Source organism: Diabrotica virgifera, chromosome 3 (genome assembly GCF_917563875.1).
Source record: "Diabrotica virgifera virgifera chromosome 3, PGI_DIABVI_V3a".
Taxonomy (NCBI): domain Eukaryota; kingdom Metazoa; phylum Arthropoda; class Insecta; order Coleoptera; family Chrysomelidae; genus Diabrotica; species Diabrotica virgifera.
Window position 1 is genome coordinate 207,641,693 of NC_065445.1, and position 27,988 is coordinate 207,669,680.

The 27,988-nt window shown below is 32.7% G+C and overlaps 1 protein-coding gene across 2 annotated transcripts; it reads left to right on the forward strand.

Annotated features, from left to right (window-relative positions):
• Window positions 1–86: 86 nt before the first annotated feature.
• LOC126881517 (uncharacterized) lies at window positions 87–27,988 on the forward strand. 2 transcript variants are annotated; one of them, XR_007696886.1, is made up of 3 exons: window positions 87–353; window positions 3,018–3,261; window positions 27,546–27,988. XR_007696886.1 is itself a non-coding variant. In XM_050645818.1 (2 exons), the coding sequence occupies exons 1-2, from the start codon at window positions 183–185 to the stop codon at window positions 27,768–27,770; spliced, it is 396 nt and encodes a 131-aa protein (XP_050501775.1). In that variant the 5' UTR covers window positions 88–182; the 3' UTR covers window positions 27,771–27,988. The 2 variants fall into 2 exon arrangements, 1 of the variants encoding a protein (XP_050501775.1); XM_050645818.1 differs by lacking the exon at window positions 3,018–3,261 and having other exon boundaries at window positions 88–353.

Below are 27,988 nucleotides of genomic sequence, written 5' to 3' on the forward strand. Positions count from 1 at the left end.
AGTTGTACTCCCTCCGTCAACCGCGGTACAGTTCATTGCGGTCGACGCCACTGAATAAACCAGACGTTTTGCGCACGGCACCAAACCTGTTGTTTGCAGTAACACACAAATCTGTTCTGTGGATGACTTAGTGCTAACATACCGTTTTAGTTTATCCATTTGTGATTACACGATTTACCGATATGTCGAAAAAAATAAAGTTAGACCTTCGGAAAGAACAGGATCGTGAAACTGCAGTGCAGTGGTTAGAGGAAAGTGATGATGATTACCTTTCTGAAAGAGATAGTTTATCGGATGATTCAGAATTAGATGATAATTTAGAAGTAGCGGAATATGAGCCTGAAATTCTGCAGGTAATTTTTATTTTTGTTTTATGTACGATATTTCAATCTTGAGTTTATTATATCTTAGCCATCTGAGAGCGACAGTAATGATTTTGATAAACCAGTTTTGGGGGCAGTAGATTCCACATTTATTTCCAAGAATGGTACAGTTTGGAAAAATCGTCCTTTACGAAAAACTAGATGTCGCACAAAAAACTTGCTCGAAAAACCAGCGCTTACAGAAAAATCTAAAAATGTCGCTAAAATTAGTGATTGCTTCAAATTATTTGTAGATGAGAAAATTGTAGAGATCATCGTCAAATGTACAAACCAGAAAGCGGAGAAATACATTCAGGATTGGAATGGGAAAAATCATAATAAAACAAGAACCTGGTTGCCCACTGATTCAGTGGAAATTTATGCGGTCTTGGGACTCTTGATTACGGCGGGTGCGCTAAAAGCCAATAGGGAACCAGTGCACTTTTTGTGGTGTCGAAACCCTTTGTACAGTCGATCTATTTTTCCGGCTGCCATGTCACGCGACCGATTTCTAGATATAATTTTACTTATGCGATTCGATGATTTGAACACTAGAGAAGAACGTAGAAGTTCTGACAAACTAGTAGCTTTTAGGGAAGTGTTTACAAAGTTTGTAGAACACTGCAAAGAAAGTTTTAAGTGCCACTCTCATCTAACTGTTGATGAACAACTTGTAAGTTTTAGAGGTAAGTGTCCAATTAGAGTCTACATGAAATCAAAACCAGCCAAGTATGGCATCAAAATATGGGCTCTAGTTGATGCAACAATCACCTATGCTGCTAACCTTCAGATTTATACTGGAAAAGATGGTAATAAACCAGAAAAAGACCAGGGCAAAAGAGTAGTACTTGATTTGGTCTCATTTCTAAAAACTGGTTATGGCATCACTACTGATAATTTCTTTACCAGTGTTCCCTTGGCAAAACAACTCCTAGATCGACAAATAACATTATGTGGAACACTTCGAAAAAACAAGCAGGATATCCCTCCAGCCCTACTACCCAATATTTCTAGACAAGAAAAGTCCTCAGTTTTTGCCTTCACTGAGGAAATAACACTGGCGTCTGACGTTCCTAAAAAGAATAAGGCAGTAATTTTATTGAGTACAGAACATAACGACGATAAAATTAGCGGAGAAGAGACGGACTATAAGCCAGACATAATCTTGCATTACAATTCTACAAAAGGTGCCGTAGATACTATGGATAATATGGTAAATAAATATTCTTGTAAAAGAGCCTCTAAGAGATGGCCATTTGGTTTGTTTCAAAATCTTCTAGACATTGCAGGTCTGAATGCATACGTACTGTGGACGACAAAGTATTCAATTCGTGCGTATGAAGCTTCTCACAGACGCAGAGAATTTTTACTAAACCTGGGTCAAGAACTTATAAAGCCCCACGTCGATAGGCGACTACAAAGTCCACAAAAATTCCATAAGCGAATTATAAACGCGATGTACGAATTATGCCCACCGCCACCAAGGGAGAATCGCGAAAACGACGCCACCATCTTGAAATCCTCAGGGCGATGTTTACTTTGTCCACGCAAGAAGGACCGCAAAAGCAGAAAAACGTGCAATTCCTGTAAATTCCTTGTTTGTGCTGCACATCAAACAACCACAACAATTCAAACAATAATATGTACAAAATGTAAAGCTAATAAAAAAAACGATAATTAATTTTTTCAAGACACCATATATTTTTTTATTGTTACTTATATTCAATAAAAAATACTTGCATTTGTTTTAATTATGTTTTAACTAAAATTATTGCATGATGTTAATATTTAATCTATAAAAATGCATGGGGTACATCATGTACCCCCTCCGTCAACTACAAAACAACTTGACTCTTCGGTAGCGAAAGGTTAATATACTAAAAACTAAAACAATTGTAATTTTCCGTCATCTCAATTAAGTATCCATACATTGATTCGTGTTTTATTATAATTTATGAAAATATTTCAATTCAAAAATTTTGATAGATAATAAATCTTGACATGACTTTAAATTATGTTTAACGTCAAATCGAGAGGTGTGATTGGTTTCTCGTAAATTATAGGACAAAACTGCATTAAGTTGTGTAGAATAAATAAAACACACTGGAAAAATTAAAAATTTAATTTGAAATTAATACAAAATGAATAACTTTTACAGTGAACAAGTGTATTGTCCTTTTCATGAGCATTTTTCAGTGCGTAACAAATGATAGGAAAAAGGGTAAGTCCGTGATAATATACATTTATGACATTTATTCTAACATGACATTTTAGTTAAATCTGACAGTTGTCACATTTTATTTTCAATTTGGAATAAAAACAAATCAAATGTGTTTCTTGCATTTATAAAATGGTATTTTCTTTGATTTGTATAGTCTTATAAATTATACAGATTATATTTGTAATATTATTATCTAATTAAAAAAAAATATTTTTTTACTATGGCGTCATCTATCGACAACTAGAATAACTAACTTACTGTCTGTAATCTCGGACGTGCCTTTTTTCTGTCACATACAATTTAATGCGTTAGAAAGAAATCGAAAAGCTGTGACGCACTGAAAGATGATCATGAGAAAAAGAATAGAATTTAAATATAAATATATGTATTACAATTCGAAATATACATTTTAAACGATATTTTTTTGTATTTAGATTTAGTGCAATTCCATTATCTGTGATGGCAACAACGACGTGATTCACGAACAATAATTGTCAGTCTGAACACAGGTTTACATTGGGAAAAAAAGTGTACCAGTTTTATATGACGCGAAGTGTACAAAAAAGTACAGTCTGTTGAATTTTTTGCTGTTTTTTGTCGAATTTTTGCATTTTGAAGTTTTTTATATGCCACAAATATTTTCACAATTAATTTTATGTTGGAGTTTGAAATTTTATGGTAAGTGTATTTTATTTTGTTAAGGAAGTTTTGTTAAGTGAGAGTTAAGGAATAAGAATATAAGGTTGTGTTAGGTTTCCGCCAAAATGAATGAAATGATGAGAAAATATGTTGAATTTTTTTATAAATTATTTATTTATTTATTTATTACCAATGATATTAAAATAATTTAATCAAGCTACTTCAAATGTAGCTGTAAATCTGCACCAAAATTTTAAAGCAAAACTTACATTTCACATTTTATTTAGTTGATTATTTCATCCATAGGAGATTCTGACCAATAGAAAGCTACAGAAATCTAAATTAAATTGATAATTTTTGATAATTTCCCGTCGTCAAGTATATTACGTCAGATGCTACGAAAAAATACATTCAGTGACATTAATGACAATTAATGTTTTAAAAATTATAAAAGTGATGACTTTCAACTGTATAATATTTATAACCACTGTGTGTTTAATTGTACTAATTTGTACTTACATAAATGAATTACAATAAAATTTTGGTTTTGAACAGTTTTATTCGTGAAATAATCGCAACAAATTGCACTCGATCTCTAAAATTAATATAGAATTTTTGCCCTCGTGACACTTTTAACATAATTTCACTCACCTTCGGCTCGTGAAATTAAAACTGTTAAAGTGTCACTCGGGAAAAATTCAATAATTTTAGAGCTCTTTAGTCCAGGTCGCATCTGTTTTGAGATGGACGTTGAGAGGTGACTCAAATTTTTTTGCAGAAATTTCTTGAAAATAAATCAAATAATAATATTTGAGTTATCCTCCCTCTCAAAAAGGTCCGGAACATTGTTTAAATAATCAAAATGTAAAAAAATTAAGGAAAAATTCGATGTTTTTCTTCGTTTTTTGATTATAACTTTAAAAGTATTCATTTCCGAGAAAAGTTGTACTGACATAAAAGTTGCGTAATTACATTTCCTACAATATAGAATTAGTTATAAATTTAAAAAATTGTCATCCTAGTTGCAAAATAGCAATAATTGAGAAAAAAACATACAAAAACAAGTATTCGCATTTTACGTTTTTCAACCATTTATGCTATACTTAGGAACTTCATATTTCACCCAGAAAAACTTTATGATACAGTAAAATAATACTGTAAGCTTCATTAAGATCGGTTCAATAGATTTTGCAAAATAAATTTTGCAATCCAGCTTTCGCAAAAAAAATCATTTTTTCAAAATGTTACAGGACTGAAAATAAAGCAGATAGCAAGTTGAATTTTTTTTTACTTATAGAAGTGTACTGTACCTATCATTAGCAATTTGCAAAATTAAAATCGATTAATTACCACGGCGTCAGGAAATTTTTTAAATAAACATTAATTTTTGGTGCTACGCGCAGGACAGCGGTGTTTGATTCACACAAGTTGATTTCCACCAAAATTTCTTCCAATCTTTATCTAATATATTATTTTCTTACTCTATATTTTGTTGTATTTTAATATATTAATTCCACAAAAATCAAACTAATTTTATTATTGTTTGTGAAATATTGTTTAAACAATTGCATATATTTAAAAATAATAAACTTTTATTCTCTCAGTTAAAATATATGAACAAGAAAGTTTTTGCTAATAAATGTGTTATTTCAAATGACAAAGTATATGTTTTTATTTTGCAATAAACAAATTTATTTATTTATATCGAAATGTAATAAAAATTAAAATGTATCAATCATTATCAAAGGTCATTGGAATGCCCAATCAGAGCAAACTATCCGCTGTCCTGCGAGTAGCACCAATAATTAATGTTTATTTAAAAAAATTCCTGACGCCTTGGTGTTAATTGACTTTAATTTTGAAAAATTGCAGATGAAAGGTACAGTACACTTCTATACGCAAAAAAAATTTCAACTTGCTATGTGCTTTATTTTCAGTCCTGTAACATTTTTAAAAAATGAATTTTTTTAGCTGGATTGCAAAATTATTTTGCAAAATCTATTGAACCGACCTTAATGAAATTTACGGTGTTGTTTTACTGTATCATATAGTTTTTCTAGATGAAACATGAAGGTCCTAAGTGTAGCATAAATGGTTGAAAAACGTAAAATGCGAATACTTGTTTTTGTATGATTTTTTCGCAATTATTGGTATTTTGCAACAATGGTGACTATTTTTTAAATTTTTAACCAATTCAATATTGTAGGAAATTTAATTACGCAACTTTTATGTCAGTACAACTTTTCTCGGAAATGAATACTTTTAAAGTTATAATGAAAAAACGAAGAAAGAAATCGAATTTTTCCTTAATTTTTTGACATTTTGATTATTTAAACAATGTTCCGGACCTTTTTGAGAGGGAGGATAACTCAAATATTATTATCTGATTTATTTCCAAGCAATTTCTGCAAAAAAATTTTAGTCACCTCTCAACGTCCAAATGTACTAATATTTTTACAGATGCGCCCTGGTCTACTTGTGCAATTACTACTGATAACGTCAAATTTTAACCCGTGATCGGAGCAGTAGCTAGTTAGTGTCACTTGCTGTTATGTTTAGTAAATTTCCGACTTATTTCGTATGCTTTAAATCAGCGTTTCCCAATTGGTGGGTCGCGACCCACTAGTGGGTCGCGGGCAGATTTCAGGTGGGTTGCGGCGTGGCTCTTACAGTAGCTGAGTAGCGTACATTATATATCATCATGGGCGAAGGATGGGTCGCGAATTTGCAAAAACCTCACAAGGTGGGTCGCCAGACATAAAAGGTTGGGAACCACTGCTTTAAATGATGACGCATCGGTAAAAAACCCTTGACGCAAGACACTATAATTAAATAAATATACCAAATATCGAATAAAGAATTAGATAATTTAAAAGAAAACCTTCTCAAACTTTGTGTTAGACATTCATTCAGTTTCCTTGTGGCACAAATTTATTTACGAACTAAGCCACAATTCAAGTTTAAAATTATAATTATTAAAATATCAAGAGTATTATAAGGATAGTTAGGCTTGAGGTCAATGATGTGTATCTCGAGGGCCCCTGGACCGAGGGATATACGTTGACCGAAAGAGTTATTATCTGTATGATCCGTGATGCTTTTAAAGTTTAGTGTCCTACTAAACACCGATCTCCTGTCAGTTTCAAAATCTATTCAAATTTTTCAGCACGATTTATTTTAAATAGTTATTTTCTAACTAGTGCGGAAAGTGATACTTTCCCGCACGCGACTGCAGTTCAGTCTCTCCGCGATTCAAAAGTATATTAAGGTGTGCATCACTTTACCGTTTGACAGTCAAAAAATAAATTGAAAATAAAACTTGACAATAATTAAAACCCGTTTTCCTTAAAACTGCTTTTTTCAAAGGAAGTATAGAGTGTAACTCAAAAACTGTAGATAGATCCACCTGCAATTTTATATACATATATTTTCTTTTTGATGTAACGCTGTGGAGATGTTTGTTTTATGTTTATTTTTGTTTAACAATAATAAAATGTCGATTTTCACCATTTTTGCCAAAGAAATCGTTGTTTTGATTTCTGAGTGATACCAAAAAGTAAAAATTCGATAATACTAAAAAACTTAATAGCGTTACCACGGGAATCTCATAAGCTAATATTTTTTTTTACTTTTTTTGTTTAACATGATCCAATGATGAGTTCTAATGTCCACCGCAAAATCCATCGTTTTTTGAAGTGTCTGTAAAAATTTAACACCGTTTTCTTATTTTTCAATATATTCCTTGTTTTTTTTAATATTCTATAATTTCTACCTAATATATTTATTTATTTAATTTTAAAATAAAATAATTCTACCAAACTTTAAAAGATATCACAAAATTGTGCTTGAAATGATTTCAAACCCTACGCCCTCCCCCCTTAAGGATAGCTATGACAAGGTTTTTATAGGCGACCCATGCAAATAATATTTGTCTTATATGAAATTTAATAAAAAAATGTTTTTTTCTGGAAACCCGATAGCGAAGGTTGACCTAGATTAGGATCTTAGACTATGAATGAGTCAGACAAAATTAATTTATTAGAAGAATTTTTTCACCTAGCAACAAAAACAAAATTTGTTTAAATTATTAATGTTTTTTTATTTTGATCTCTTTCCAAAGAGGGTCAAAATAACAATATTCCAAATTTAAATTGTGGGTTATTTCCCAAATACAATATTAAAACAATCATATCAGTTTAAATACAAAAAAGATATTTACAGCACAAAAAAATCATAATTTCATCATTTCGGGGCGTAAAATCCCGGATTTACTAAAAAAAGTGTCAACATCCTCTACGTCATAAAAATCTCATGTAGATAATATTATAATGCTATATAAAGAGAATAATTTGCCTATTTGCTCAGTGTACATTGTACATATTTTGTTAATTTTGAAGATTATTTCAAGATGAGGGGTGTGTCTGCAATAGTGGTGAGTTTGCTCGTTTAATTTTTGATAGATATACAAATAATTACTAAATGCTATATTCTTTCTTTCAAATAAATTTATCTGTTTAGCCTTATAGTCTAGGCGCCAGAGGGGTCACCGTGTCCCTTTCAATTCTGTTGGACAAACTCAACGGTTTCTTATGGATTTTTGGCTGCTGATTACGAATTTCGAGGGTGGATTTAGATCCGAGTGGTCAAAAAATTGTTATAAACAATTTAATTGTTTATAAGGCTCTAGCTCATAAACTAAAAGAGATAAAAAATGTTTCAAATAAAAGGACCCCGCAGAAACCTTATGGGGAATGGCTCTCTGTCAAATGCTCTGAAACGTTGGGTTCTGGTAGTCCTTGATGTGTAGAACAAAAGAGTCAATGGGCGCGTAGCTACAAAAAATCATGGTTTTAAGATATAAGCCTCTGAAATTATAGGTACAGTGAGGACGTTTGAGTTGGAATAAATTCATTTTCTCGAGAAATGGCGACTCTGGAGATGAATTACAAATCAAGTCGATTTTTATTTTTAAATTATAATTTTTTTGATTATATGTCATACTAGTGACGTCATCCATCTGGGCCTGATGACACAATCGATGATTTTTTTAAATAAGAATAGGGGTCGTGTGATAACTCATTTGAAAAGTTATTCAATTCTCTATACAACAGTATAAACATTAACAATATTATTTATATAGGGTGCCCAAAAATTTTTTTAACTAAATTAATTGAGACAAAAAGAAGAATGTATATAATTTATTTAATTCGAAATACATTTTACTGTTGTCCGAAAACAGGAAAAAATATTTATTTGATAAATAAATATTGATTTTCGCTTAAATTCAATATTAAAAATGCCACCCACCTGCCTCTTAGCAATTTGAACATTTAATTTAAGCGAAAGGTGTCTTGTGATAGCTTATTTGAAAGGTTATTCAATCAACTACTCACTAACATAAACATTAACATAATTATTTATAGAGGCTGCCCAATTTTTTTTGAATTAAAATAATTGAGACAAAAAGAAGAATGTATATAATTTATTTAATTCGAAATACATTTTACTGCTGTCAGAAAACAGGAAAAATATTAATTTGAGAAATAAACATTGCTTTTAGCTTAAATTAAATGTTCAAACTGCTATTTTTCCGCAAATCGTTTAAAATTCGACAGATATTGATTGATTTAAAAAAAACGCGATAATTTTATTCCCAAATAAATGGTGCTTTTAAATTCCTAATAAAATTACTTGGGTTACTATGGAAACGTATTGAGGTTGAATTGTCAAACTTGACGCTTATAAATTTAATTGCTGGTGTTCTCGAAAGTAAAATGATAAGTGATGATGAAATTTCCATTCCTGGGACTCCTCCAGAGCTGGTTGAGGCAGTGAATACTGCTTCATTAGAATTATTGCCAAAGAAATCAAGAGAAAAGTACGAAAATGCATACAGACGTTGTATGGATTATCGCATGAGTAAAAATACGAGTTCTTTCTCAGAAAATGTTGTAATGGCATACTTCCTAGACCTTTGTTTAAAGATGAAATCTTCAACATTATGGGCCAATTATTTAATGCTGAAGTCAACCCTTGCACTTAAACACAATGTAGATATATCTACATACTCAAAACTTATATATATATATATATATATATATATATATATATATATATATATATATATATATATATATATATATATATATATAGATGTAGAACACTAACAACTGTACGGAAATATCAGTTCCTTACAGTAAGGAAATGACATTTCCTTACAGTAAGGAAGTCCTGACTTTTTCTTCAAGAAATTTTGACAGGAATGTCAAAATTTCCTGGCGATTTGCGGAAAACGTTTTTTTCTTCGGTTTTTATTAAAGAATAAATTTTATTTGAAACATTTTTTTATGTCTTTTAGTTTATGAGCCAGAGCCTTATAAGCAATTAAATTGTTTATATCAATTTTTTGACCACTCGGATCGAAATCCTCCCTCGAAATTCGTAATCAGCAGCCAAAAATCAATAAGAAACCGTTGAGTTTGTCCATCAGAATTGAAAAGGACACGGTGACCTCTATTTGGCGCCTAGACCATGGGTTCCCAACCTTCTAGCAACTGCGTACCACCTGAAATATTTTGAATATTTTGGCGTACCACCAAACATCCCCACTCCGATCTTATTTTTTTAGAAATATATCTACTAATTATTTCTAATTCTAATTCTTCTCGATGTATAACAAAATGTCTACTTAGGCATTCAGGAGCAATATTCTTTATTTTTGCTGCTAACCCTGTCAATTTACCTGACATATGAGTTCCGACGTAGTGTTTGATTCAAGTGGTTTGCAGAACAAAAACACTTCTATAAACTCCTTCTTAAAAATTAAATCGTACAAATACGAGTAGCTGTGCTGTTTGTTACATCGGTGCTTTCACCTACTTAAAGTGCAAAATATGTGCATTCTTAAAGTTTTAAACAAAGTTGTTCTTTAATATTGGAAGACATATTACTAGTTAGCCTTTTCACTGTGTTGTTTGACAATGTTTTTTTTTTTAATTTCTTTGATTGCCTTTTCTCCTAACACGGTTTGGGCCACTTCCACAGTGGCCGGTAGTAAAAGGGTCTCACCTATTGTGTGAGGGTTTCCATCCTTTGCAATTATACATCTAGCAAGGTAGAATTCCTTTATTAAGTTAGTATCATATTTACAAAGCTAGTCATGCATTTATTTTCTTTCGTAAAAAAAGTAGATTCTCTTCTAAGAAAATTCGATCAGGTTACCAACCACATCAGAGTGCTTTGTGTGTTTGTGACGTATCAGCATATAGAAGGCTTCATGCTTTGTTTCGAAAGCGTTTCGAAACAAACAACACGTTAAAGAATAGGATTGTTACTAGTTTCTATGCCAGAATTCACTATAAAACCACACTGTAAGTAGCTTTCGTGGTATTTCCGATTGGCTGGTGGTTTAGGTTTTTAACACTATCCTTTGAAGTCCCAGAGGTCATCAAAACTGCTTTACAGTTCAATATGGAAGCACAACAAGTGCACTGGCACTTTCGCAGACAGGGGCCCATCCTAATCGCTTGTTTCACTCACATGACGCGTACCACTTGAAATCTTCCCACGTTCCACCAGTGGTACGCGTACCACCGCGTACCCCTGGCCTAGACTATTATGCCGTCTCCCAATCGGAGGTTCGATATTAATATCATCACCATTATTTATTTTACTCTGTCTACCGCTGCTCTGAAGAGCTCAATTGAACTGCATTTATACCAGTTGCTTAAAATTTTCAACCTGACATTCTCCTTTTTTCACTCCTTCCTCCTCTTATCTTTCACTGTATTATCAATTTCAGCATTTCATAATATGACTGTGCCCTCATTGCATTTTCAAGATATTTGGTACTTTCTTATTTTTATTGTGATTATCATTTCTTATCCTTTGCCCATTTCTCGCAATACTTTTTTACGTTCTCTGCAGTAAATCTCTGCATTATCGATAAAAATATCTACTTACGTTTGAACTTAAAAAAGTTACAAATAGTGCAGTCTCTGAAGGTGGATTTGAACTATTACCTCCGATTTCGTTGAACCTCCATCGATTCGCATGTTTATTGGTGAGTGGGTATAGGATATCTCAAGTAACAAAGGTGACATGGTGCCAACTTGCGCTTTTACCCTGGGGGTGGAGGCCACTCCTTCTAGGGGGTGAAAATTATTTTATTAAAAATAACCCATAATTCGATAGAGGGATAAATTCTAAGCAAAATTTGTTATATAAAGTTATTAAAATAAATTAAAATTTTTGAGTTATTGAAGATCAAAAATTTTAATTTTTCGTGATAAAAATGCATGTTTTTGCAAAAGCTATAAAGCCAGGTTAAACTTAATCTTTTAAACTCCTTACTTTTTTAAAAATAAAAGGTTAAATGGCCCCGGTTACGTGGTTCCCGTAGCAAAATTTAAGTTTTAAACGGTTCTATCTCGGTTATTTAGGATTCTATCTCGTTTATTTTTTACCCTACAGAAATAGTAAAAAAGGTAAAATATTTGACACAGAAAAAACTAAAATTTGGTTTTATATAATTTTTTACGTACATTGAGTATTTTTGGAGTTATTATCAAAAGAAAATTAAAATTACGATAATTTTAAAAATTCTGATTTTTTTAAACTATATCTTTTTTCAAAAATATGCATTCTAAACAGGTCAAAATTGTTGAAATCATTACTTAGGCTAATATAAAGAAATTATTGTAAGGATTATTATAAATGTTAATTTTTGTGGAAATGGCGTACCTATGCTTAATTTTTCACTTTTTCCTAAAAAACTCGAAAGGGCTATATTATTTTCATTATAAATTGGTTAATTTTGATGCTATTGACTTCTCCTGGAGCTCATTTGATAGATATTTCGCAGTACTTTGATAAGTGTTAAGCAGGTATATTTTATAAAATGCATCGTTTTCCCGTTATTTAAGCTTGAATACCTAGATTTGACTGCTCGTCGAAAAAAATATTCATTAAATTACCCATAACTCACTTTGAATTAACATAAGTTTAGTTCTTTAAGTGAGCAGTGTATTCAATCAGTTATTGTCTTTACTTTTGATAATAATAACTTTTTGGCAAAAGCTTATCATTTTTGAGGTATGCGTGAAAGACAGCTTTAAAACATGCATTTTTTACGAAAGAAATCAATTCTTTGATCTTTAATAACTAACTTTATAGTAATGATTTATATTAATAACTTTATATAACAAATTTTGCTTAGAATTTAACCCTCTATCGATTTATGGTATTATTTTTAATAAAATAATTTTCACCCACGAGAAGGGGTGGCATCCACCCCCAGGGTAAAAGCGCAAGTTGGCATCATATCACCTTTATTCCTTGAGGTATCCTCTAACTACTGACCAATTTTCATATAAATTGATTGAGGTGCAACGGAATCGGAGGGGAAAATCTTCAGTGACTGCACTAAAATGTATTCATTAATTTTTACCTATAAACTGAATCTTGTTTTAGTCTAAAGAATATGATGCTACAACAATAGAGTAAAAAGTTTACAACGAGAATGTGCTTATTTATAAAAAAAATTCCAACAAATAAAAAATTTTTTTATTTGAAACCAATTTATTTCTTCGTTAATATTGATTAATAAGATAAAATCCAAAAATTGTTTATTTTGAAAATATTTTAAGTTTTCATCTCATATTTTTGTTTTAATTCGAGTTCCAACCTTTTGAAAAATGACCACGAAACGCTAAAATTGGCCATTACAAAATTTTTAGTGAAATTATTTATATTAGTTATTTATTAAGTTATTTATAAAATAGTACCTACACACTTTTTTTAAGATGTTTTTTGTGATGTCCGTTCACGCAGCGTACTTATACCTATTTGGATTTTATCCTTTACAGATATGATTCAATAAAATTGTGTTTTGACTAGGAAAGTTTTGGGGTAGTTTAGATTTCTTTCATTATATATAGATTTTGGGCTGCTGAATCCGAACATGAGGTTTGCGGACAAAATTTCTTGCCGGAACATTGAAAAAATCGCGAAAAAACGAAAAATTTCAGCTTTTTTTCCGTTTTTTAACGCAGAAAATCGAAAAATTTCAGCTTTTTTCCGCTTTTTTGCTCAAATCTCGAAAACTATTAACTTTTAGTAAATGTTCTGTTAAGAGAAATTAAAGTACTTAAAATTATCTACGAATACACTATTTACCTTTTTTTCAGACGAACCGTTCGGTCTAAAGTATAAGTTGAAAATTGCAAATTTTTAACGGTCTCGGCAAAACCCACTTTTTACATTCCAAAACTTTATTTTTTATTAGAATGCTGTCATTTGATACATTTCTCCTAGTTTTCTGTACAAATAATAAATGTTAGTTCATAGGTATGGTATGTCTCTTGTGACAGCTTCCATGAGTCCATTCCGTCCTAAGAGGCCGGGAATGTCTCTGCTTTTCTCTTAGAAGATCAGGCACAGATGGAGTCACAGTTTCAGTTGGTGTGAACATTTTCTTCGGATCTGTTATCTTGATTTCTGATAAACATTGAGGTTTTGTCCTTTTAAAATGAATTAGTTGAACAGCTCCCTGACTTCCATAAACCTCAGGCGCGGGTTTCTTTTTTATCCGAGGAATGGATTGCTTAGGAGCTACTGCATTTTTTGGTGCAATACAAGAAATGCCACATATGACGTGAAAAGTGTGGTATTCGTCGATTTTATGTACGTTAACATCAGCGTTATCGTACACCTGCTGTGTAAAGCACGGCAGGTCAATTTTCTGCGTATCGCCTGCGAATGCTGACACCTCCAGGCGAACAGCTTCTGTATAGGATGAACAAAACCCCAAATGGGAAACTACATCAACCTATTTTCTTGAGCCGTACTTTTTGTAGAGAAAACGACCAACCCTGCAAGGAATGGTGAGACCAACTATCTAGGCCTTACTGCCGCTACAAGACTTGGAGCAAGTGCGTTGCTTATCTGAACAGCCGTGCTTTATATAACAGGTGTACGAAAACGTTGATTTTAACCCTTTCTATGCCAGGTCTTAATTTGCCTGTTGGTCCCTCAATCCCAAAAGTTTTTTGCCTTTGCCATTGCCTTATATATACGTCGCATATAAATAAACAAATAAATGACCAAAACATGTTTTTTATTGAGTTTTTTTAACCAACTTAAACGTTTTCTTTTTAAAAGTACTCATCAGAGAGCAAGACCAACTTAAAAAAATGTAACTAACTTAAAAAAAATAATGTAATGTAAATTGACATTAAAAGTTTTCTTTTGTGTGGTACTCCTCAAAACATGACACTACGCAAAGGCCGACTCCGCATCGTGCACACATGTATCTCGATTGGCTTCTGTTTTTTTCTGGTCTTTTCTGTGGCTACAAACGCTTCATCTTCTAATAGCTACCTATAAGTGTTGCCACTAGTGCTACAATATAGCATATATCTAAAATATGTGAACAAATATATACGGCAATGGGTCCGCATGACCTGTCTTAGGTGCCAACATTTTGAGACTTTGGGAACAATAATCTAACATTTTCGGACATTTTTCTATGGCATTGGGACACCAATGAGTCTAAAATTTTATAAGCCACGCATATTTTCGGCTTTGGTAAATTGAGACCATAGCAGCTTGAACGTATATATACGGCGGCTGGGAATACAGACCCACTATTTCAAAAACGTATATATGCAGCGTTGGGACAGAAAGGGTTAACGTACATAAAATCGACGGATACCACACTTTTTACGTCATGGGTGGCATTTCTTATACTGCACCAAAACATGCAATAGCTCCTAACCAATCCATTTCTCGGCTAAAAACTAAACCCGCACCTGAGGTTTATGAAAGTCCGAGAGCTGTTCAACTAATACATTTTGAAAGAACAAAACCTCAAGGTTTATCAAAAATCAAGATCCGAAGGGAATGTTCACAACAACTGAAACTGTGACTCCATCTGTGCCTGATCTTCTGTGGCAATAAGGGAAAAGCAGAGACATTCTCCGTATTTTAGGATGGAATGGATTCATGGAAGCTGTAAGAAGAGACATACCATATTCATATTATGAACTAACATTTATTAAAATGAATAACCATTTTCAATTTCGTTGCAAAACGAAAATACAGCCGAACCATATTCTAGTCCAATCAGAGAGTGCAACAAGCACCTCTACCGATTTCGAAACTTATTAGTCTCTCATCAGGAGGCACATATGCTGCTCTCCCTGATCCAACCAAAACAAACCCCACCGTGCAGTCCCCGATTGCAACGAACGAAATTGCATAGATGCCCTAGCGGCAACTGCTACAAGACGAAGTTTTCACTCTAATGGCATATAAAATAACATAATGCTATTCTACACCCCACCAGAATGAAAACAATGGGAACCTTCTCTGGTTTAACAGGGTCTAACCTTTATTATTTGTACAGAAAACTAGGAGAAATTTATCAAATGACAGCATTCTAATAAAAACTAAAGTTTTGGAATGTAAAAAGTGGGTTTGCCGAGACCGTTAAAAATTGGCAATTTTCAACTTGCACTTTAGACCGAACGGTTCGTCTGAAAAAAAAGTAAATAGTAATATTTATAGATAATTTTAAGTACTTTAATTTCAGTTTAGAGACCATTTACTAAAAGTTAATAGTTTTCGAGATTAGAGCAAAAAAGCGGAAAAAAGCTGAAATTTTTCGATTTTTTCGCGATTTTTTCAATGTTTCGGCAAGAAATTTTGTCCGCAAACCTCATATTCGGATTCAGCAGCCCAAAATCCTTATATTATGAAAAAAATCAGAACTCCCCCAAAACTTTCCCCACTAGGGATCTCGTAGAGTACAAATTGACTGAATTAATATAATTGTTTAAAAACTACTCGACCAATTGAGCCCACCTTCTCTACGTATCTCTAGTAACTACATAAAACCTCTTATCGTGATATGTGTTTTAAAATTTACTGTTTATTTAAATAATTATAAACAATTGAAAATTTTTCATAGACGTTTTGTTTATAATTTGGTATAATTTGCAATAACTTTTTTGTTTATAAACATTTTATTTCTCTACAACCGTGTTAAAAATGCAATTTTTAGCACTCCATACGAGCGTTAAAAATGCTACTTTAAGGCACTAGCGCTTTAAAAAATTTATGGCACTGCAATTTGTATTGCCCGTGTAGGCAATTTTGATGTAATATCAAAAAAATATAAAAATGGAATGTCAGTCCAGTTCAAGTAAAACTTTTTGTAGATATTGTCCTGTAATTACGTTTGTAGAAAAAATATTGTATGATATGCGTGTTAAAAAGTACATTTTTAAGGCACTCATGTGAATTGCAGAACTCGCTATCGCTCATTCTGCAACCTTTCACATGCGTGCCTTAAACGTGTACTTTTAACACTTATATATCATAAATAACTATTAATTTAGAAAATCTCACAATAAAGTAATTTCACGAAAGTCGTCTGTTGAACAATGCGTGGTTTTTTCACAATATTGAAATGAAGAAAGAAAAAGTCCTCTTTTTTACTTAAATGTTAATAAAAAACAATGACGCTGTAAAAATTTCGATACCCACGAGATGTTATTTCTTTTCTATTGACTTCTCCCACATGTTTCAGTTAAAAAATAATAAACATAATAGTTTCCCGTTTTATGCCGCTAACGCGGCACTGGTATTATAGCATGCGGCCCACTAGCGTTTTTCATACGGCCCGAAGGCTCACTAAAAGGGCCTGTAAATGATCAAATTATTTGTCAAATTTCACGTGTTTGTCAAATTATTTGATTGTGTGCCGCTGTGTTTGTGTGTGAGGCAGACAATTTAATGACTTTAATTGTGAAATTATATTGAAATATTTAAGAACTCTGGGATTAAAAAGCAGTTATTATTAACTTTTAATAATAAATTATTAAAGTTATTGAACAAATACCCATTTTAAAAATAATCAACACTTATTTGCTACATTGGAACAACCCATTTAGTAATCACAGGAAAAATCCAAGTCCGGATTAACAAAAAAATATAGAGTTATTGTTACCTTGAAACAACAATCTGTACATTTAAATTTTCGAGGTCCATTTGCACATTTGAAAAGAGCACAAAAAACAACTGAGATTACAAGTTTCTCTTTAATTTAGGGCACAGAAAATTTAATGACTTTAATTTTGACATTAAATATACCGAAATTTTTAAGAACTCTAAGATTAAAAAGCAGGGTTTTAAATCACTTTGAATAATAAATTATTAAAATTAATGAATAAATGCTCATCTTAAAAATAATCTATAATTATATACTACATTGGAATGACACTTACCTACTTATCACAAGAAAAACCCAGGTTTGAATTAACAAAAAAAAATATAAAATAATTGTGACCTCCAAACAACACCCTGTATGTTAAAATTGTCAAAATCCGTTTGCACATTTGAAAAGAGTACAAAAACCAAGTTCAATTGACTGCTTCAATTTTTTATGCCGACAATTTAATGACATTAATTTCTAAATTAAATCGAAATTTTTGTTATGATTTCTCAGAGTTCTTAAAAATTTCGACATAATTTCAAAATTAATTGAACACTAATAAACTTAGTTCTTTGTAGTCTTTTCAAATGTTCAAAAGGGTTTTGAAATTTTCAATATACAGGGTGTTGTTTCAAGGTCACAATCACTTTATATTTTTTTGTTAATCTGGACCTGTATTTTTGTTGCAGTAGTAAGTGGGTTGTTCCAATGTAGTAACTAAGTATTGATTAGTGTTAAAATGAGAATTTATTCATTAAATTCAATTTATTTATTTATTTAGCGTATGGCTTAAGTATATCACAGAATATATTTAGATTTATGCATTATACAATGCATCACAAACAGATGTCCATTTTTTTTTATATATTCGATTGACCCTTCGGTTGCCATTACAAAGTCTATAGGGTCGCCTGTGTATGCTCTGCGTGGGCAGTCCTGAACAATTTGACTGATCGTCTGTCTTGCAGCGCCGCAGTCACAAGAAGGCGAGGGGAGTTTACCCCATCTGTGGAGGGAGTCGGCGCATCTTCCACAGTTTGTTCGAATTCGATTAAGGGCTGCCCAAATCTTACGGGGACGTTCAAATTCGCCAGGTTTCCCTATGATGTCCGGTAGACTATGGTAATGCGGATCTGTCCTACTTTCCCAATCTTCTCTCCATCGGGTATTTAAGTCAAAGTTGGATTGCTGCAGCGCTTGAGCAGATTGTAGAGGGGGTAACCTGGATCGGAGACGGTTTCCAAGAATATCGGGGATGTCGCTGTGGACTAGAAGCTGGCGACTGTCCATTATTTTGTTATATTCTTTAACCAATGCATGTTCGCGGCGTAGGTTGGGTGGTGCTCTATTACTAAGGGTAGGTAGCCACATTGTAGGGGTGGGCTTAATTGTGCCTGTTATCATACGCATAGTACGGTTTAGTTGGGTGTCGACCAGGTGGGTATGCCTGCTATTTAGCCACACTGGAGCACAGTATTCTGCCACCGGATATATCAGGCCAAGAGCAGAGGATCTTAATGTTGATGCTGTGGACCCCCATGTAGTGCCGCAGAGTTTCTGTATTATATTGTTGCGTGTTTTCAATTTTGCTGCTGTTTTCGTCAGGTGTTCTCTGAATGTGAGCGTTCTGTCTAGAGTAACCCCAAGGTATTTCGGGTATTTATTGTGTTTTAACAGCTTGTTATTAAAATACACTCGCAATTCTCTGTTTGCCAACTTGTTGTTTAGATGAAAAGCTGATACTTCAGTTTTTGCAGTACTTTGCTGTAGTCTCCATTTCTTAAGGTATTCGCTGAGGACGGATAAGTCATTCGTGAGAGTGATTTCTGTAGTTTCTAAAGATTGGTGGCTTGTTGCAAGGGTCCAGTCGTCAGCATATCCAAACTTCCGAGATTCGGTTTCAGGCATGTCAGCAATATAGAGGCTGAAAAGTAAAGGGGCAAGGACAGAACCCTGTGGAAGACCATTGTTAAGTTTCATCTGTCTACTCGTCTCCTTTCCCATTATAACCTGGAAGGCTCTGTTGGTCAGCATGTTGTCAATGAGGTTAATTATCTTTCTGCAGGGGATAATGCGGGCCAGTTTATATATTAATCCCTGTCTCCAAACAGTATCATATGCTGCTGTTAGATCTATAAATACTGTTGCTGTCTTTTGTTTCTTTTGAAAACTAGCTTCTATAAAAGTTGTTAATGACAGCACTTGGTCCGTACAGCTTCGATGAGGGCGGAAGCCAGCTTGTTCAATGGGGACATTTTCTAGTATCCTGTGACTAATTCTGTTGAGTAGAAGCTTTTCTAATAGTTTATATACCATGCTGAGTAGAGCTATGGGGCGGTAGTTTTCTGGCTTATCGTTTGATTTGCCCGGTTTCGGAATTGCAATTATCTTTGTTCGCTTAAGTGAGAAAGGAATGTTACCTGACTGAAGTATATCATTAAAGAACATTGCAAGCCACTGTTTCGTGTATGCACCACTGTGTATCAAGAACTCTGGATGGATACCATCAAAGCCAGGTGCTTTACCTGATTTCATTTCTTTCAGCGTATGTGTGATTTCAGAAATAAGTATTTTTGCTGAATATTCGGAGTTCGTTCTGTTCATTTGTTTTAATGCCCTTAAGTCTCTTTTCACGTTGGTAGTATGTGTTCGATCTCGTGGAGCTCTGGATAGAGATACTATATGGGAGGCAACCTTGTTAGGAGACATTTTAGACTCTCTGGATTCCAGCCGGTTAGCTCCTCCAATTTTCCGCAACAAGGACCATGCCTGCCGGCTTGATTTTTTGAAGTCAAGGGTTTCGACAGTCTTTATCCATTTTTGGCGTCTAGCTGTATCGATGTTTTGTAAAAGCTCATCGGCTATTTATCGGTCACCACTTTCGAGAAACTTCGTGTATAAGTCTTCACATGTTTCAGTCCATCCAGGCACATATTCTTTGCGATACCCCCTAGGGATGGTTTTCTTGGCAGTGCTTATTACTGCGCCCACAAACCTCTCATAATGTTTGCTGGTTGGAGGGACCCAGCTCAAGGGCCGGTCTAGTTGTTCAGAGAACTTCTTCCAGTTTGCTTTTCTAAGATTCCACCTGGGTCGAGGATATGATCTAATTATTGGAATTGATATTCCGATGGTGATAAGCACCGGACGATGTTGAGTATGTGGGAAGTCTGCAAGGACACTTCTCGCAGTTGTTAGTGGTCTGTCATTGGTATCTTTTGAGACAAAAGATAGGTCTGGGTTATATTCTTTTCTCCATGCAGCTGATTTAAATGTTCCTCTGTCTTTGGCATCAAAAACTAGATATGTGTTTTGCTCTTCGGACCATTCTACTAGTGCCTCCCCATTTTCATCATTCGTGGTGTACTTCTACATTTCGTGGTGGCTGTTGAAGTCGCCAAATTCAGTAATTTATTATTAAAAGTGTTTTAAAAACCTGCTTTGTAATCTCGGAGTTCTTAAGAATTTCAATATACATATTTAATTTCAAAATTAAAGTTATTAAAATTTCTGCGGAAAACATTAAAGCGAACCTATAAACTCAGTTTTTGTGCTCTTTTCAAATGTGCAAACGGGGTTTTGAAAATTTCAATATACCTACAGGATATTTTTTCAAGGTCACAATGAATTTAAGTATAATTTTTTAATCCGGACCTGAATTTTTCTTCTGATTAGTACTACTATGGTTTGGGTTCTAAATAAGACATACTTGTATCAAATGTTAAAAAATATACAAGGTGGTTATAAAGTTATGGATCCAGACAAAAATGAGCAAAATCGATAAAACCACCCTGTAACTCGGTTATAAAAATCGGTAGGTCAATAAATGTAGAATATCTAGAACCGCCTCAGTAACCTTATTTACTATTTAAGTATTTCAGTTTCTTAATGAAACACCCTGTATACTACTCCACCTATGCGGCCCGCAAGCTGTGGCAATAGCTAGTATGTGACCCACGAAAAAAAAAAGGTTGAGTATCGCTGCTCTAGGGCCTTAGGACGTTATACAAGGAAGGTAGCAGGACCAATGCTACTGTTCACCAGCCAATTATTACCCCTGGTTTTACCCAAGGTACTCATTTCATTCTGGCTGAGTCGACCTATAGCCTACAAACATTTTTAAAAATGTCAAGATGTTTTCACCGGCGTTGGGATTCGATCCCCGCCCTACTTGCATGAAATTCTAACATCCTACCGACTGAGCTGTCCGGCCCGCCAGTTAAAAATAGCGGCCAGTAATTTTTAGAGTTTTAAATGCTTCGTTTGTAGTAGCATTCAAGAATGCATTTAGAAATGCATGTCTAGCAAGATTTTATACTGCGAATTCAAAGTACATAATATAGAGTATAATATAAAATAATACAAAATAGTAAAATATAGGTTATACCTATATTATACAGAGTGGGCCAAACAAAAGAGTCCACCTCGATATTTGGCAGTATTTATTAGATTTTAAAGAAATGAAAAAACATGTCAATTTTTTATCTAAAGGGGACATATTTTTACGGTACAAACATCTGTCATTTTGTCAACCCCTTCCCTTCCACTTCCCCGACCCCTTATTTTTAAATAGGGAATAGGGGTTGTGTGCTAGCTCATTTGAAAAGTTATTCAATTCTCTATTCAGTAATATCAACATTAACATAATTATTTATATAGGCTGTCCAAGAAAATATATTTTAATTAAATTGATTGACACAAAAAGAAGAATGTATAAAGTTTATTTAATTTAAAAACAAAAACTGCGGTCACAGAACTGTTTATACTGCTGTCACAAAACAGAAAAAAATGTTTTTTGATAAATAGACATTGCTTTTTGCTTAATTTCAATGTTCAAGCTGCCACCCATCTGCCTCTTGGTAGGTTGAATATTGAATTTAAGCAACAAACAATGTTTATTTATGGAATAAACATTTTTTTCTGCTTTCTGTCCGCTGTAGAATGTACTCTGAATTAAATAAATTACATACATTCTTCTTTTTTTGTCAATTAATTTAATTCAAAATAATTTTTCTTGGACGCTCTGTGTAAATGATTATGTCAATATTAATATTAGTGAATAGAGAATTGAATAACCTTCCAAATGAGCTAGCACACGACCCCTATTCCCTATCTAAAAATAAGGGATGGGGGAATCCCTTAGATAAAAAATTGACCTGTTTTTTATTTCCTTAAAATCTGATAAATACTGCCAAATATCGAGGTGGACACTTTTCTTTGGATTGGATCTTTTCTTTGGCCCATTCTGTTTAGTAACGTCTTCCTTAGGGGATCGGTACAAATTTTCAGCTTCAATGCTATTTAAATGGGATTCATTTTTTTTTCTAATACTGAGAAAACTAATTATTAGTTTCAAATACTAAGTATTCTTGAAAAATTTAAACACAGAATGAAAGATTACGTTATTACCGAGGACCGAAAGTCCCTGAAAACTTCTATATTGTTTATTTTTTAATGTTGTTCTGAAGCTATTTCCTTGTGGCATTTGTATGATTAACTATTTTTATGGGAAATAAGCCGCAATTAAATTGAAAAAATAATTTTATTAACGTTTCGACGCCCAAATCGGGTGTCGTTGTCAAAATACAAAATACTACTAAAATAAACAAAAATGTTGTTGCTAAGTAAAATATTCTTCTAATAATTTATTTAATCTGACTGATTTATATTGGCAATTCAGACATACATATTGTTATGATCTGCTTCTTATTAATTATATATTAATTATTATTTATTTGATTAATTATTTAATTGTCGCAAATCACACATAAAAATTGAATAAAAAATCTCAGGGTGCCTTTTTATACTATTAAAAAAAATCTAAATTATCTCACGTTATACTTATCTTCTCTCGTGGGTTCAGTATCTCTTAGTTGATCCTAATCGGGATAAAATAGGGAAAAGAAATAAAGCAAAATATTAAAATAAAAATACAGAATTGTCTTTTATTTATCAAAATTAATACTCTAAAATCTATCGAATCTAAAAACCTATGGACACAGATGTCCGAATGAAATTTTTACCAATTAAATTTATTATAGTTAAAAAAAAACAATTTATCGGTTTGTTCCCGATGACTTTGGTAAAACAAACTAAACAAAACAAATTTATGTATTCGCAAGATTAGCTATACTTCCTATTTACTTTTAGAAATATTGGACTTTTAATTCATATGCTTTTTACTCAAAATTTTAGTTTCCGAACATAAAAATATCTTTCACATAAGTTGGCTGACCTTTTGCTTCAATCACTCTGATGTCTTCTCGTGACCCAAAAACAGCTCTCCCTCGTTGACTATGTCAAAGGCTACTCATCAAAGCCCTCTCCGTTCTCCAGCTTCAAGACTATCAGCATACCAGCACTAATTCTCCAACAAGCCGGGCCTCTTTTGACACGTACTCGATTCAAACAAAACTCCAAAAATTCTCTGCTCTCCTTCTCAAAATAATACAGAATCAAAGAGGTATTTCGTCTCAATTTGATCTGTCTCTCGTTCCACTTTCCAACACTATTCTCCACTATCAAACAGCCACTGGTACTTGCTAACTATCTATCCACGAAAACGTCGAACTGCTCTTCAGCGATGCCAAAAACATAATGACCTCTTTTTCAAACTCTCTCAATCATTCAAACTACCTTTCCCCTTCCAACTTGCCAAGAATCAGAAACAATTTTTTCCATTCGACAAACAACATTCATTTTCAAAATTATTCCGACCATCCTAATTACTTTCGGGGAAACTCTACAACATTTACTCGTGTTGAACAAAGATATTAAAATTTCAAACTTTCTTTTTAAACCACTTTCCCAGAAAGTGATAATTACATCTACCTGTGGATTCTATAGTTCTCGTAATAAACAATCTATTTTCATTTTAAATCTAAATACATCGTCCTTTTCACTTTAATTATTCACAAAAGTCTTTAATGGTTCATCGGAAAGCTCATTAAAAGGAGAAACCCACTTACATCCAAACTAAATTCTAATAAATATTTACAGCTCAATATACAGGGTGTATCAAATTTATGTGCCCGCGTTATTTAAAAAAAAAATTAATTTAATTTTTATTTTGCCTTTGATTGATAAAAGTGAAAACACAATAATATATTATACATTTTAAAGTAGAAGACTTTAAAATGGTATTGCCAATATTTATGAGTTGCGTTCCTGGGACGACGTCACTGAAAGATAGTTCATTCGATTACATGAAATCAACCCCAACTTAAGAATATCCGTCACACAAAATCATAGCATGCGATCTGTCTTTAAAAATACAACCAAATGCAACGATGACAGTAAAATTCTCGCGTTAGAGATTCCATAGTAAATCACGAGGGAAAACCAGGAAAAAAACCTCGTGATACTATCCCGTCATCGTAAGTATTTGGTCTTACATTTAATTTACTCTCAAGAAACTAATACCAAATTCTAACTTTAATATGTTTTTCTACAACCGTGTTAAAAATGCCATTTTTAGCACTCCATACGAATAAAGTAAATGAACGGGAAATTCGGCGATACCGTGTAATTTTCAGGGGCAACTCCGAATTGCATGAAAATTTGGATTTAGGTTCTACTTACCCTCCACTTCAAAGTTGAAATTGTGCCGTTGGTTGCTTTTACTTTGGGGGTGACAGTCACCCCTTCTTGGGGGTGCAAAAATATACGTTCAAAATAAGAACCGGAAATGGATAAATTGACTGATTTTAAGCAACTTATGTTCTATAGAGTTTTTTACGTAAGTCAATACTTTTCGAGTTATTTGCCATTGAAAATGTTGATTTTTCGACAAAAAAACTACGTTTTCAGACGGTTTCTCGCAAATAACTCAAAAAGTAAATATTTTATCGAAAAAAATATCCTAAGCAAAAGTGTAGCCTATAAAAAACCTAAAAAGATGATGTATCAGTTAAGTTTACCAATCAAATAAAAACAAAGTTGTAGCTCATGAAAAATACGTTCTTTTTCGTCTAATTCCAAATCGAATATTTCAAGGTGAAATCACCGAAAAATTAAGCACCTTTCGGGAAAAACCCATTTAAACTTTTTTAAAATGTTTATAAAAAGCTTTGTTTTAATTGTTAACAAAGCTTTTAGCATTAAAAATAAGCGAGTTACGCTCAAAATAAAGTTGGCCCTCTTTTTTTTGTAAAAAATTATGAATATCTCGCCGTGTTTAACTCCCCAAATGAAATTAATCGCTACCGCTTTACAAACAATTTACTTACTTATCTGTTTTTTATATGATCTGTCAGTCTCACCGGTTTAAAGTGTTTATTTTTGAAAGGATAATAATTGAGAAAGCTTGAATGGGTCACTAATCACGAGCGTATGCAAATTTTGAACAGCCATATCTTAACCAATTTTTGTCTTACGGAGAAACAAAATAAACTAGCATATTTATAATAGAAAAATCTACATTTTTTTTACACTTTAATATTTTTCTTATCACTAATACTTTTTAAGTTACTTTGAAAAAATGAAATTTTTCAAAAATTTTTAGAATTTTTTTTTTTTAAAATAAAACCAAATGTTTTCAAAAATAAGCACTTCAAACCAATCAAACTTACAGATCATATAAACAATACACATACAGTTAAAATATATGGTAAAGCCAAACAATTAATTTCATTTAGGGTGCTAAATAGAGGGAGGCTTTCACGATTTTTTTTTACCAAAAAAGGGGTTAACATTTTTTTCAGTGTAACTCGTTTATTTTTGATGCTGTAAACTTTTGTGAAAAACAAATAATAAGCTTTTTCCGATACTTTAAAAATGTTAATAAAGTTTTCCCAAAAAACGCTTTTTTCTTCGGTGATTTCGCGTTGAATTATTCGATTTGGAATTAGATGAATAAGAACGTATTTTTCATGAGCTACAACTTTGCTTCTACTCAATTTGTAGACTTTACTCGTACACCATTTTTTTAATTTTTTTATAGGCTACACTTTTGCTAAAAATATTTTTTTCGATAAAATATTTACTTTTTGAGTTATTTGGGAAAAACGGTCTGAAAACGTAGTTTTTTTGTCGAAAAATCAACATTTTAAATCGCGAATAACTCAAAAAGTATTGACTTACGTGAAAAACTTTATAGAACAAAAGGTGCTTAAAATAAGTCAATTTATCCATTTCCGGCCTTATTTTAAACACGCGTTTTTCACCCCCCCCCCCCCAAAGGGGTAAATGTCACCCCCCAAGTAAAAGCAACCAACGGCACAAATTCAACATTGAAGTGGAGGGTAAGTAGAACCTAAATCCAAATTTTCATGCAATTCGAAGTTGCCCCTGGAAATGACACTTCAAAACGGTCATTTATTGGGCTATACTGCATTCTACCGAGGAATTTGCGACACAATTCGTTTCATTTAGCATAATTAGAGCCGCTTCTTTATTTTTCTCTTTTTACTATCTGATTCTTTCAGGACTATACTTGAATCTATCCACTGAACTCTATGTTGATTATCCCATGTGTGTTGACATATTTGAGATCTATCAAATTCTCTATTTTTAATATAAGTTCACTTATTCTAACGTTTAATGGTCTTTTAATTATTAAAATAACCAAATACTTACGATGACGGGATAGTATCACGAGGTTTTTTCCTGGTTTTCCCCTCGTGATTTACTATGGAATCTCTAACGCAAGAATTTTACTGTCATCGTTGCATTTGGTTGTCTTTTTAAAGACAGATCATTTGCTATGATTTTTTGTGACGGATATTCTTAATTTGGGGTTGATTTCATGTAATCGAATGAACTATTCAATAAAGTCGTCCCAGGAACGCAACTCATAAATATTGGTAATATCATTTTAAAGTCTTCTACTTTAAAATGTATAATATATGTATGTCTGAATTGCCAATATAAATGAGTCAGATTAAATAAATTATTAGAAGAATATTTTACTTAGCAACAACATTTTTGTTTACTTTAGTAGTATTTTGTATTTTGACAACGACACACGATTTGGGCGTCGAAACGTTAATAAAATTATTTTTTCAATTTAGTTGTGGCTTATTTCCCATAAAAATAGTTAATGTTTATTTTAATAAGTTACAGGGGTGAAAAACTAAGAGAAAATTTAGTGTGATATTTAATTTCAAATAAATCATTCAAAAGAAACTTTTTATCTATTCTAAGGGACTTTCGGCTCTTGGTAATAAAGGAATCTTTCATTCTGGGTTTAAATTTTTCAAAAATATTTTATTTATTTGCTTAGGATTCGAAAAAGATGAATACATTTAAAATTGGGACAGGCGTCAAAATTTGGCATTTTGCTTCTTTCCCCTTAAAGTGGAAGTTAAGCATTTATGTTTTGTTCTAGGCATCCCTCTGTGTCGTCCTTTTGATAGTTCAAATTATTTCCGCAGCACCTGCGCCGGGTATTGATTTGGTGAACAAGCCAGTAATCCGTGGATGTAATTTCCGTCCTCTCGGAGACAACGGAGACCGTCTAGCCGGTGCATATGGTGGTGACGTTGGGGGTGACATTGGGCACGGTGTAGGTGTGGGCCACGGATACCAAACAAGTTATTACCATTGCTTGTGATAAAAACTGTTCTTATACCTAAAAAATACCTAATTTTACATGTGGGCTCTATAAAATTGTTGTCTGTATTTTATCTGTCTTTATTGTATATTGTAGAATATTTTTGTAATTAGATTATTATTTGTTCTATTTGTTTGTTATTATGGGTAATACTCTAAGTATAACAGTATGTAATAAATTAAAAAACGTAGTGTACTAATAAAGAATTTTGAGTTTTA